Source organism: Pleurodeles waltl, chromosome 7, assembly GCF_031143425.1.
Source record: "Pleurodeles waltl isolate 20211129_DDA chromosome 7, aPleWal1.hap1.20221129, whole genome shotgun sequence".
Lineage (NCBI taxonomy): Eukaryota > Metazoa > Chordata > Amphibia > Caudata > Salamandridae > Pleurodeles > Pleurodeles waltl.
In genome coordinates this window covers 274,839,639-274,853,834 of record NC_090446.1, presented here as the reverse complement: position 1 = coordinate 274,853,834, position 14,196 = coordinate 274,839,639, and the positions used below count along the sequence as shown (strand labels likewise).

General features: G+C 42.4%; 1 protein-coding gene across 1 annotated transcript in view; it reads left to right on the top strand.

The window, feature by feature from the left end:
* Positions 1 to 902: 902 nt before the first annotated feature.
* PARD6B (par-6 family cell polarity regulator beta) overlaps positions 903 to 14,196 on the top strand; it is a 71,909-nt gene continuing 58,615 nt past the window's right edge. Inside the window, exon 1 of the mRNA XM_069243643.1 lies at positions 903 to 1,454. Within this exon, the coding sequence (XP_069099744.1) occupies positions 1,383 to 1,454 (72 nt within the window). The 5' untranslated portion in view covers positions 903 to 1,382. The remainder of the gene's footprint in view (positions 1,455 to 14,196) is intronic.

Genomic DNA, 14,196 nt, shown 5'->3' with positions numbered 1-14,196 from the left:
AAAACCTGCAGATATTTACTGTGGGGAAAAAAGACCACTAATAAACAAGGCATGTGGATAAAATATGCATGTTATGCCCCATTCTTATGGCAGCAACTGTAATTGGTTGCCATTTGGGAAACCTTTTTCTATGATTACTGTAATTGAGTTTGTCTTTCTTCACAGCTTAATTCGGTCAATGCAGTTGCATAATTTAGTTCTGTTTCTCTGTATAATTCCAGTGATCGTGCATCTATAGTTTCTTAAAGACTATCTCTTCTCATGGTATTTGTATGCATTGCTGCTGATTCATTGCCAACCCTGGCAAGTTTTAAGGCCCAATGTGTCAGTGCTTTCAATGATCAGGTACAGTCCCTTACTGTGACCCTGCCCTTATTTTGAAATGGACTACATTTAATGGGAGAGTACCGGCACTTGTCAGGTGGAAACAGGTATTGTCAAGAGAGAGTACATGCATTTATATATTTCCATTTAAAGCAATGCAATGTGTTACTAACTGTTCCAGTTAAGTTTGTTTACTTGTATTCTGAGTCTGCTATATTTTGCTAGTCAATTATACAACCCGGACTACAATTCCCAGAGTGCATTGAAAAAGCCGAGACAGTGCCAAGTAGTCATGCCTAGAACTGGGAAATGTTATTACTATGCCTTATCCACCTTCACACAATGCAACAGACTACCTGACGCCGACACAAGCGTTGCAAAGACGAAGGGCTGTCCCTGAATGCCATAAGTAAACCACAATCCTCCCTGTGAATCGAGCCCGTAGTACGCTTAGCGCCCCATTCCTGTTTGTTAAACACAGGTGACTATCGGAGCATGCAAGTGACAGCACCGACAAGCTGGCTCCTCCTTCAGCGCGCGCACACCTTGCTCGGTGAGCGTGCATGCGCGAGCACCTGGCCTGCTAGAAGCGGGCGCTGCGGTCCCTATACAGGTGCGCGCGCTCCCGGTCTCGATGTAGCTCAGGCTGTGGGTTCCGTCAGGCGCTCCAGTGCGAGTCCGCCCCGATGGGAGTGGCGCTGCAGGCCCCATCAGGTACGCGCGCGAGCACCTGCCCAGATAGAGCGGGTGTTGCGGCGCTCGCGCGCTCCCCAGAGCGAGGCTGACCCTGGCAGTCCCTGGTCCCGAGTGACGTCAGCGGGTGCCGCGGCTCGGTCAGCGCCAGACGAGAGGACGCGGCGGCCGCAGCAGGTCGTGGCTGCCGGGCAGCGCCGGAGGCAGAGAGCAGCGAGGCCCGCTGCCGGATATCGAGCTTGTAGCTCTTACCGAGGCACTGAGTATTCCCCGGAGCAGAGCACCTTGGCAGTTAGCAGCAGTCCGACCAGGGAAGTGTTTGGGGCCCCGGGACTCCGTGCTCCGGCCGCCGCAGTGGCGCCAGAATGATCAAGATCCAGCGGCCGGCGGGCGGGGGCAGTAGCAGGGCGCTCAGCGCAGTGGAGGTGAAAAGCAAGGTGGGTGCCGCCTGTGCATGGTGGGTCGACATAACCCCCCCTCCCCAACCCCCCCGTAAAAAAAATCTATAATCCCGACTAATACCCCCTCCCACTTCCCGCAGATGCTCGCCGCTCTGGGCGGGTTCGGCGCTGGCAGGTGCCTGGCACCCGGGAGCCAGAGCAGGGAGGCGAGAGGGCGGTGCGATGCAGGTACGGGGACTGGCACAGACTTGCTCCGGCGTTTCATAGGCGTCCTGCGCCGGCTTGGCTTCGGGATGCCTAGAGGAGTCCTGGCCTGGGAAGTTTGGTCTGTTGAACACCGCAAACTAAAGCCTGGCCCCTAAAAGGACGGCTGCCCGGAGCGGGTGGGTGTTGGCACTTCCCTAGATACCAGATGCACAACAGTCATGGTACGGCAGCGGGTTCAGCCAAAGAACGCAGGGCCTGGGCCCGGCAACTTTGTATCTAGGAGTGAAGATGTCAGAAGTACACAAGGTGCAGTAGGACCTGGCCTCCGCCATTTGCTGTACTAAGGTTACGGCAGAACTTAAGTACCAAATGTAGGTTACTGGACCCTTTCATTGCCTGTTTTAGGCCCCGCTTTTATGGTGATCAAGTATCATAGAGTGTGTACCCCCTCTGTTCTTTGAGAAACCCACAGCTAGGACAGTACTGTATGACGAGGCACATGATTCTCGAGGGGACAGCAAAAGGGAGAGAAAGTGTGTGCGAGATCCGAAGCTGGTACAGCCCGATGCGGTTGTTCTGGGTTCGGGAATAACCCGCTGGACGCTTAGGGCCGTGGGTGTGAGGCGCAGCTGACTCTAACTCCACTGCTGGGACAGAGGCAGGAACAACCCAGCCGAGCAGAACTGCTGTGGACCATGATGAATATTGCTTCCTTGGGGGTAGCATCTGCTGTTTCCGTAGGTCTCTGAGCACTACCACAAAGACAAGTGTCATGGCTTCAGTTTGGAACTTGAACCTTGAAGGGAATATGTTTAGGATGCAACATATAAATTGCTTGTGAACTGGATTTCGGTCGTCTCCCGCCCCTCCATTGAAGAATTGCATGTATGCAGCCCCCAGGCATGCTTCGTCTTATTATTCAAGTACCGATGAATATATGATGTATTCCATTTGATTTACTTTGTTCTGTTTAGTCTTCCCAGAAAACTTAGGTGTATCAATTGATCTAATGGGTGTTTGCCTTTGTGGTCTTGTTTTAAATATTTTGAGGATATTTTCACCTGTAATGAATTTGCAAACCGGGTTTATCTATGTTTTGTTTTCTGCTCTTGTATCTTGAAATAAGTATGTGCAGTTTGCTACAACTGTTTCAATTTGTGCATTGTATGCAACTCCTGTAGGCTTTCAAAAGATACATTTTTCTTATGTTGTCCATCGCCTAACTTAGTCAGTGTACACTTGATAATTACTAGCATTTCTGAAACAATGCTCGGCGGTTGTATTAAGCGAACATTTATGAAAATTGGGGGTTGTTGGCCACCTGCACTCAAAATAGGTTTATATTTGTTTTTCTTAAAACTGGTAGCTGCAGGTTGATAATGAAACAAGATGATGTATCTTTGGGAATAGGTTACTCTGTTTCTCTAGGATAAACTAGCATTCTCACACGTCCGTTTTGGTATGCAGCAGACTAGCTTTCCAGTTAAAGCAACTAATTAATTCTGCCTTCAGCTCTGGGCTTGGTGGAAGTTCATAATGTACTGCTGATTATATGGAATGTTAAACTGAATTTATACTGCGTGCCGATGTTATGGCTTTCCGTTGTTGCCAGCACTTTTCAAGTGCTGCTTTTGTATGTACTGTTTCAGATTCCACATACATATAATGGCTGAATGCCAGATGCATCGTTTAATTCAAGGCAGTGAAACCAACGACTTGTGTTGCTTCATAGTGCACTTTTTATTTTCTATTTTTCTATTAATACAAACCTAAAAAAAGTTGATTCTCTGCGAACATTCGGATAACTAACGGGAAAGTCCCCTGCAGGCCTAGCTTTCTTAACTGTATTAGCCCTACTGGTTAATTTCAGATCATGTCTTTTTTAATATAAAGGTCGGCTGATCAATGGGGGTTGTTTGTGTTATAAAGTGTGCTTCTGTTATGTGCTTTTATAAGGCAAACTATTATTAACTTCACTTGCGGCGGGTGTAAGAAGTGTATTGGAAAAGTAAAGACAGAGCTCTATTGTTCGTGCACTCCCTCGCCGTCATGATTGAGTTTCTGGCATTAGTGGAGGAACAACATACAAGTCTTTCTTCTTTCTGACTGATTGTTCTGACATTATCCTTTCACCGCAGTGTAAACATTCGGATTTTGGGCAGTGGTTAAATGAATGACTTAAACTGCTTTTAAAGAGTCTGTACAGTTCACGGGGTAAAGAAAAAATTGATATGCCCGAAGTCACATAGTTTGTTTAACGGCGGAGCCCGAATAAAATGCTCGGGTCTCCAGATTGCACAGCCATCATTTTAGCCAGTAGAGAAAATCGCCTCCCAGTTGATTGTCTGCTATCCTTTTGTCTTAATTTCCTTTTAACGCTCTGAGTAGTGTTCTTAAACATTTGTTCTGTGTTGTTGATGCTTCAGCTGTATTAGTTATGTATTCGATTATGCAATCAAGAACCTATTACCTCCTGAAATGGAGCGGTGACTTTCACAAGTTTACCTTTTTAAAGTCCTACCTGGGAGTGACGAAAGTTGATTAAGTAACTTGAAAGTATGACTCACGTTTTGTACTTGATTCACGACTCTGAAATGCAAATGCTTCATAAAGAATTCATGGGTTGACGAGTTTAACCAAGCACAACTAGTTACGCTTCCCCAGTACACGCTAATTGTTGTGGATGACGCAGACAGAGTTTTCCTTTAAACTATCCAGTGGTCGGCCAGTGAAGTAGTTAATTTTTGTTTGCTGCCTTACCTTGTCTTTGTACTGCGAGTTGAGAATTAAAGTACACAGGGTCGGTCGTCTTCAAACTTTATAGTGATATGAGATTTGTGTGAAAAGTAGCAGCGACGCTTCTATGCTTTTGTACCAAAGGCTGAAACTGTCTCTGAATCAGCGGATCCAGCGTAGCTAACACCAGTCTATACCCTCTCCAACTGCCCTGATTATGCTTGTCTCGGTTAATGACCTCCTTCGTTTGAAATTCTCAGGAGTCTGAAATATCCGCCCTTGTATCAGAGTAGTCTGTTCACTGAAGCACATCGCGAGAAAGGTCAGACATGGGTTTGCCCTTTAGGTCGAACCTACTGGACCGCGTGTGCAATGTCTTTTGCAAAGCATTTTGTGGCTTACCAAGAAAATAGAGCGGCTTGGAGTCCATCTATTGCTTACTGTGGGTTGGCTTTTTTGTCACTCTCATTTGCCTACTTATTTGCACCCCCGCTTTTCAATGTTGTGTTTGGCCCTCGCAATGTTATCTTCTGCTATCTTTGTCTGGCAGCATCACTTCTTGCTTTTCAAGCACTACTTTTTAAGGTTGAGCCTGCCTTGCATGTGCATGGTAGCAAGACGCTTTAGGGTTTAGAAAAGGGCTCGGAGCCCTGTCAACGTCACGTCAGTGTTTTTTTTCATTGGTTCGTGGGCTTGCCTTATAAAATCTGCTTGCTTTCATTAGTCGAAGGCACGCGTACGTCATGCCTTTTCCGGTGGCTAGCCCTCCTCGAGCGCATCGACCAAGTACAGAAAACATGCGAGGCTCGCTGTTTTCTGTCGGCCCGTGGACTACTTTTTCTCTAATTTACTAGCGTGATTTCGCTTGGCAGAAGTCAATCGCTTTACATAGTTAATTGCACTCTTTCGTGTTACGTACATAAATGCACTTTTGCCGCTAGGTGAAAAGTCAGGTTAGGAGTTTACCACGCTATCAGCTCTAACATGAGCAAACGTGAGACACGTTGAATTGCAAAAGCTTGTTTTCCTTTAGTGTGAAGCACTCCATTATAGTACGTGTTTTAAAGCAACCTCTCCATAGTGTACTTCTTTCCACTTGCAATCCATGTTACTCCGATGCGCTCGCCCATGTGCTTATTGCCATTACTCTGCTGTCCCCGAGCCCTTCGTGTTGCTTTCCCCCAACACCTAGGTTGCTTTTCGTCCTGCTTCATACAATCCGTTATCATGTGTCTCCTCCCGTGGCATTTCCCCCAACCCTTCCTGTGTAGCTTTGGTCCCCATTCCTTGTTGTTCCTGCTCGCCAACCCACTTAAAAAAAAAAATGCGTTTGCCGAACTAAAAAGAAAATAAAGGGTCTGCTTTATTTTGCAGGGGTGCTCCTTTGTGGTGCGCACACCTGCAAAAAGACGGGGTGGCTGAGTCAAACACTTTTATAACACTTTAGCCACTGTCCACAGCATCACAAATGGTGTGCAGCATGGCTAAGAACCATTGGCCAAAGCCAGTAGGTCACAGAGGCGAGATGAAGTCCAACAAGGTGCACAAGTGAGCATAGTCCACCACTGTCTAAAGAAGAATGTTCATAGCTGAACTGATACAGTAATAGGCCATTTCAGCTTATAGAGCCCAGCTACACCTTCTCATTTGACTGTATCTTTGCCTCTAACCCTGTGCATTGCTCTGATGCCTTTTGGGTTAGTTTGTACTATCGAAATATTTAATGTATACATACTCTTTAAATACTACATGACAAGTCACCCCTAGTAAGTCCAACACCTGCTCTTTGTCTCTACTAGAAAACCGGAAAGTGCTTATATATTACAATGGCAGTGATAGCACCATTGTAGTTATGTTTAGCTTAGCATTTCCCTTTAAAAGTACTTTTTTTGTTTAATAACTTGGGCCCTGTTCGATTGTGTATAAGGTGTTCTAAAAACATGCATCCTCATTAGATGCTTCTTTGCAGGTTTTGTGGAGATCGTCAAGAGGGGATCCGGAAAAAGTGGGCATCTCAAGTGTCCTTTCCAGTTTAATTTCCCCATGGAATTCTTTGCCCTTTGATACAGATAAATGGAACTAAGCCTAACTTGCCTTAGACATAGAACTTTGCACAAAGATTGTGCTTTTTGATTTGGTGTAAATCTGGTCTGAGACATTACTATACAAAACTGCTGTGTTGACCATGATGCAGTTTCATTGTAGAGTTACTGTGACCATTAATTCGGAAATTCAATACAAAAAAAATTGAACAAGGAAGCTCCCATCATCCTTTTCTTATTCACAAATCACCAGAAGAGGTAGGCATAAGGCCTAGTTGAAAGACAGCTGCCAACCCAGCTGATCACTCTAAATGCTTTGCGCTGTTGTAGTTGGCTGCCTACTTGAGGATTGGATGTGGATGTGGGGTGAACAAAAAAAAAAAAAGGTTCAAGTGAAGATATGGTCAAAACCGTGGAATTGTGCAGCAAGCGAGGGCCACATTATAATGAGGGACTACGTGGCAAATGTGAAAAATCCTTAAATGTGGGGGAAAACACTAAGCAGAATCATATTATTTCCGTGACCGTGATTATTATTAGCATTGCTTGTAAGAACTCAAGTTTAAAAAAAAAAACAAAAAAAAAAACGAAAAACTTAGAAATACACCTAAAAGCCAGGTCCAGTGTAGTTAAGAACAAAAACTGTGAAACCACTATAATAAGCAGTTGTTAGAGTACAATCCATAACTCGCACACCAAAACCAATGCTTATACCCTTACAATACTTGCAGCGATAAGTGGTGCTACTTAAAAGCTGCATGTAATTAAACAATTAATAATCAAACTATTAACTTGTACAACATTCATAGTCGCCATTCAAGGTAGTAACTGTTATGTGGTACCTTATTGCTTCTTTAAGATGATTTACAACGTTTGTGATTGAATCTGTTTCAATAAATGTGAGGTCATGAGCTTTGTGTTTGGTTTGCATGCTGTTGTGGATTGTTGTCTCAACCATAACTTGCAGATTTCTGTGGCTTTTGGTTTCAGATTTTAGTTCATAACCATAAATGCAGGTTGTGGTTTAGGCGAATATCCTATTTTTTTTTTTTTTTTTTTTCAATCACGCGTTTTAGTTTTTATAGCCACCAATGACCATAAGTTCACCCTATCTCTTTTCCTTTGAATATATACAGGTGTTTTGTCCCTTTCACTGGCAAGAGCTGGTTGGCTAGTAGACATTTTAAAACACACAACTGTTGCTCTGTACCATGTTTGATTCAATGATGCTGACTCCATGCTATAAACCTGGGTCTGTTTCCTGCACTGGTTTCAAATGCACTTGAAATGGGGCTGAGAGACTATGGTCAAACTTAAAAACGTGCTAGTTTTACCCTAATAATGAGCCTTGGAATTACTTTCCTTTTGTCTTTTAATTAGAGCCTTCATAGGTGACCTTTCCCACTGATATCTAGTTTGGCATGTAAGCACAGGTGAGGGTATCTATTGTAATCCTCGGAAAAGAAGAGTTGCTGTGAACTAAACATTACAGACAAGTGGATTTTCATTCTTAGAATTAGCCTAAAAAATGTGTCCACCTGTGTTGTGCTTTGGAGATGCAAAGTTACCCTTCTAGTAACATGTTATTACATCGCTTTGAGTTTCCAAATCTTTGGAATGTATAACAAGCATTTAAAAATGCCATAGGTTTCTCCCAACAATCACGCTATGGAATGAAAATTCTCACTTTGGCTCAGCCAGCTTAACGTTGGCGAGCTGTATGCGAGAAAAAACTCCACAGAGGAGTGGTTGTTTTTTTCTAGGAGTGGGCAAAACACTGAAAACTCTGCCAGAAGAGTGGAATTTTTTGCTCACCCCGCATGAAACCAGAATGGGAGTAATAGGGTAAATACAGAATGCGTGTCGGAAGGTGGGACGCAACACCTCCTCCCAACTGATGGAGCAAAAGTGGGTACAAGTGGCTTATTATGTGAGTGTGTCTCAGCAGGCTGTAGGTGTTGTGGGAAGGGCAGGCACAATGGAGATACCAGTAGAGGGAATTTCTTCTTTCATCCAGTGCATGTGAATGCCAGGGAAGCTGTCCAGGTGTTCTTTGCTATCAACCAGAAGCATAGACTTGAGCTGCAAATGTATCCATCAACAGATCATCCTCTAACCTTGTGATGGCCTGAATGGCCTTTAATCTTAACATCCATAAGTTTTGCTCCGGTGCTGCTGCCACACACCATTTGAGGCGAAGCCTAAAAACGAGATATCACCTTGAGCGGTTGATAAATAAATCTGATGAATTTGTATCCCTTTGTACAACAAGCATTTCTGACGATTTTGAGCTTGAACACTACATTAGACCACTTTTCATGAGTTTACATTGAATTTATCAATTTAGTAACTGAAGGAAACTTTGCAAAGGTAAATGCAAATTATGTAATGTACTCTGTGGATTTAATTTAGATTTACTTTTGGGACGTTAGTATCATTGTTATGCGAAAAAGTACTTTATTGTGTGCTGTGACTGTCAATTTATAAGAAAAATTGCACTTTTGAAAGTCCAGGGATTGGGTGCTTTAATTAACTAACTTACTGATATCCGCTTTAAAAGACTGACATGATTGAGAAAACCCGTCATGCTACGTTCTGTGCATTTTCATAAGTATACAATGTGACAGATTAATAATGTCCTGAAATAAACACAAGTTTTAATTTGCTGCAGCTCTATTTTATTTATATTTTAAAAAGTGTAGTGGCCCACCTGAAATTGGAAGATAGTAATTTGATGAAGAGTAAGTTGTACCAACTCTTTTTGCAGCAACCAGGGAGAATAAAAGTGGGGATGTGATAAGCATTCGCAAACACTTCCTTTAAAACTGGCAATATCTCATCACGCCATGTTAATGTGGGACAGAAACCTATCTACCCTTATGTGTAGGAAAGCGATGGAAAAGAGGCAAAACAATTTTCAACAAATTGTCTATCCCGACAGACCTTGAAAGAAGACACAATATTCATCAATACCTTTGAGAAAAACGACTCTGGGGAGTTGACCCTGAACACACTTTGGGGCACCTCAGTCAAGTAGTCTTATTATTTTTTTATTTTTCCTGTGGATATCAGAAAAGGCATCTCGATGGATCAGTAGAGCTTCTAGGGAACACCTTTAAGCAGAGCTGAAAACACTGGAAGATTAATACAAAATTAAGGATTCCTTCTAGACCTTATGAAACATTACAGCCCTTAGGGTTTTGTGGAAGGGCTCAGTGTCATTCAAAGTTCTAAAACAGCCCTTCTTCGTCAAGTTAATTCAAGTCATACTTTATTCAGCTGAATTAACGACCATAAAAGTACAAGCACTGTACATAAAACAAACAGTATATAATAGACAGTTAAAATCTGTACACAATTGAAGCAGCAATATCCCGATCAAAATAATTGATACACAAGCATTTGTAATGCAATAGATCTCACATTATCTGGAGTTAGAGCTACTGGCATTGTAAATTCATTACTGGCCATTTCTTGCCACATACATGGGTCAACCCGGCCTCATAATTTAATCTTTTCATACCACATAATTCCAGTGGCCCTGCATATAACGAAAGCACTTCCATTTTTCTTCTTCTATGCGCAGCAAAAATAAAATTAACATGCTGTCGTTTAGCATAATATAAATCTGGTACCGCTAACTCCAATAGAATACCACGTTCACCACTCCGCCGTCAGAGTTGCTGGCTGGCTAACACAATCGCCCACCCAACCCAAAGAAAGGCACAAGACATCCATGGAGGAGAAGTGAACTAGAAGGGTCACCAAAACATATCAAGAGTGTTCAAACAGTGATAGTGTAATAAAGATGTTGAGTTGGCCTGAATTATGGTCATAGTTGTAATAAGGAGAGATTATTAAAACATGTACAATTATATAAATATTTATCAGAAATAACACTTTGGCATTAGAATGTAATGCCCAAACCAGTCAGTAGAGGGCACTTAACAAAATTATAATTTGTATGAAACATGGTCATGTAACCATATTATGAGCCCCTAGAGGGAATAACTCATGAGGGGAAAAAAAACAGGAGAAAGTAAAGCAGAGTAAGTATATACTTGGCCACTGGAGGGCATTTTTATAGGCTAGCAGGCCTACTGCAATGAAATTACAAACAAGGCCTTAAAAACAAAACTTTTCCCAGGTGTTAAACTAAAGTTGTAGCCATGAGGAAACTTGAACACTGAATGGTGGGATGAGTTATTATTTTGGGTTCCCCGCTAACTTTAGTGTGGGAACCCAGTGATGTTTTGAAGGTGGTCCCATTGTCCTAGGACCACCGCAGGTAGAGTTATGAACAAAAATGTTGTGGGAAAGTAATGCCCTGCAAAGCATTATAGGGTGAGTTTTTGTGCGCTGAATATTATAGTATGTTGACTGGAATGCTCCGAACAGCCCCCAGAGGACACAACAATAAAACAGCATTTGGAGAGAAACGTGATTATGTAACAATACATTCAGCCCTTAGAGAGCATAACCATATGAAAAAAAATGGGCGAAAGTAATGCAGTATAACCATACATTTAGCCCCTAGAGGGCATAGTGCATTACACATTTTTAAGGCTAGCAGGACTTTTGGAATGATGTTACAAACCAGACCCATAAAACATAACTTCTCTCAGCTGTAAAACAAATGTTCCAGCCATGAGAAAGCTTAAAAAGGTAATGAATGGTGGTGCAGGTTAATTTGGAGTTCCCACTAACATAGTGTGGGGACCCAGAGATGTAGCCAGAAATATCACATTGTGGTCAATGTTTTGAAGGTGGTCCGATTGTCCTAGGACCACCACAGGCTGAGTTATGAGCAAAAATGTTATGTAAAAATAATGCCCTGCAGAGCCTTATGGGACACGTTTCCGTGCCACAAATATTTTTTTAATATGTTGATATGAATGTAATGCTTAGAGCAGCCCCCAGAGGATACTGCAATAAAAATGGCATTTTTAAGAAACATGGTCATGGAACTATATGGTTAGCTCCTAAAGGGCATAACCACACAAAAAAGAAAATGGCAATAAATAATGTAGTGTGCCCATATACTTAACCCTGAAAGGGCATAATGCATTACATATATTCAGGGGTAGCAGGCCTATAACAATGATATTACAAACAAGGCTCTTAAAACATAAGCAACTCCTGGTTGTTAAACAAAAGTTTCAGCCATGAGAGAGCTTAAACAGACACTGAATGGTGGGAGGGATTATTATATTGGGATGCCCACTAGCCTAGTGTGGGGACCCAAAGATGGCGTAGACAGAGCACATTGTCATGAATGTTTTGGTGGTGGTGTCATTGTCTTAGGAACACCACAGGCTAAGTTATGAGCAAAAATGTTTTGTAAAAGTAATGCCCTGCAAATCATTATGGGTCGAGTTTTCCAGAGGGCAGTGAATACAGCAGTATCAGCTATCCCACTGTGTAATCATGAAAATTGCCAATAGGCTGCGTGTATCCCCATCCTGCTATTTCTAATAGATCCAGATCAGTCAAGCTATATCACACAGACGTGCTGCTGATCACATCAGGTGAGTTTTCCACCACATTGATAAGACTAATGAACAAGAATTCCCCTGCTGATCCTACTGTTAGATACTAAAAAAGCCTTTGACAGGATCAGCAGGTATTTCATGAGAAAACGGGAAACTTACTAAGAAAAGAAACTGGGGTGACTGGGTTTATCCTATTATTCTTTGAGTGGTCCCTATATAAAACTAAGCGGCTCTGGGTCCTCGTGATTGTGGCGGTGCTGGGCAAACCCCATGGTCAGTGCCTTGGCTCAACAGGATGGTGAACGCCCCTCACACCCCCACAGTAGGTGACTACTTGGAAATACTGTGACCAGCCCTCAAATATGGAGCTCTGTAACAAGACTACTTAGGCTGAGTACAAGTCATCTTTCAATCTTCTGCTCGACAACCTGGATTTCTCTCCAAGGCTTTCAAAATGTGATTTCGAAGCATACGAAATGGGAAGGTGTGGAATGCTGAAAGATTTATTCAAGGGAAATAAAACTGAAAAATTAATGCGGTGCAAGCAGGCGTACAACCTGAAGGAAGAGTGCATGAGATATTACCAACTACACCCTAAGCTTTCCAACCTGAAAATAGGGCAGATGCTACTAGATCAAACATTGCTTGGAAACAAAATCCTGGCACTTGCTTCCCCCAAGAGCTGTATTTCTAAAAAAAATATATATATATCTATGTATATATCAATGCTACTGTGGGAGATGTGGGACGGACTCCCTCTTAGCTTTACATGGAACAATGTCAACATTCGGGGCATTCATATACCTCTAAAGTGTTAACTGAGCATGTGGTCTTTTATGCCTTTTTGAATAAAAGTGTGCAAAATTGGCAACTGGAGTATAACATGGTGGCAATCTGGAATATTACCCCACTGAAACCAATATATGACAAAGTTGATGGGAGAGGGAATGCTGTCAGGATGGGGAGGGAGGTATTGGGTGTTATGCATATACAGTAGTCCTGTGGCAAGCTGCAGATTCTTTAAGTAAAGTCCTTATACATGCACTCGGTCACTCATCTTTGCACTCGTGCATCCATTCAGACTCACTTTTGCATTCACCCCATGACACAACCACAGTAAAACACACACATTCAACATGATATGTAAGATAAATTAAAATATACAAGTTAAAAAAAAATGCTGCTTGCCCAACCTTAGCAGGCATATGCTTGCAATAACAAAACTAAACATAGCAATTGTCCGTCTTGCAAAAGAGTTGCAAATAGTCTGTTTTCAATTTAAAGCATGGTAGCCTTATTGGGAGCATATGTGTTGGCAATATTGGAATGGTAAAGAATAATATACAATTGGCAACATCATTATGTGCTCCTCTTCTAGTTTAGAGCAAGTGGCCATGTGTGATGCAGCGCCCTATAGAAGAAATGAGTGAACGATTAACACTGTCTGGGGTGGTGTGGTATCCTTTTAAGAAACATTAAAAATGAAAATAGGGGTAAAGAAATGAAAGGAACTATAAAAGGAGAAATCTCAAAACTGTCCAATCAGACCTGACATTGAAGACCTCTAATTTATGTGGGTGTATGCATTTATTAGAAAATGCAGTCATTCAAGTATGAGACAGCCAATGACTTAACAGAACCATTACCTCATGCAGTTCGGATGGAAATGGAGTATACATGTCACTCAAAAGGACCAATGGCAGAAAACAGCTGACCATAAATTCCTATTTGTATCCATGCAAATGTGGAACTGAATAAAATATCTACCTGTCCATGGGACAGCTTGCATCAATAAACTATTTGTCCTGTAAAAACATCTCCTTGTCCCCCTGGTGCTATGTAGTGCGGCGACAAATTATGGCAGCAATCTCATTATATAAGAGCTCTGATACTAGCCTCTCTGATTATGCCAGGGCTCGTACTAGAGTAGCACTTGATTACTAGCATTTCCTTAATTTGACACCTTTCTGCAGATCTAAATACTGGGGCAGGAGGAAGTGGTAAGCAAAAGTTCCAGGGTTGGAATTCCCTTTAGAGTTTGTGCAAACCTACAAACTTTTTAGTTTTAAAGGTTTTTACCAGCTCCTCTCTAATCTTTCCCCATACTGAGTCGGGCTGGAAATTTATTCCTGACAGAGGCAGAAGCAAAACTTTTTGCAGGGTTGGGGGTGGAGAGGGGGGGTCTAGGGAGTGGTTGGAGGGAAAGTGAATTTGAAAACGCTCAACAGATTTTCACATAAGTGAACTCGTATGCATATTTACTTTTGCTAAAATACAGTTAAACCTTTTCTAGGAGTAAGA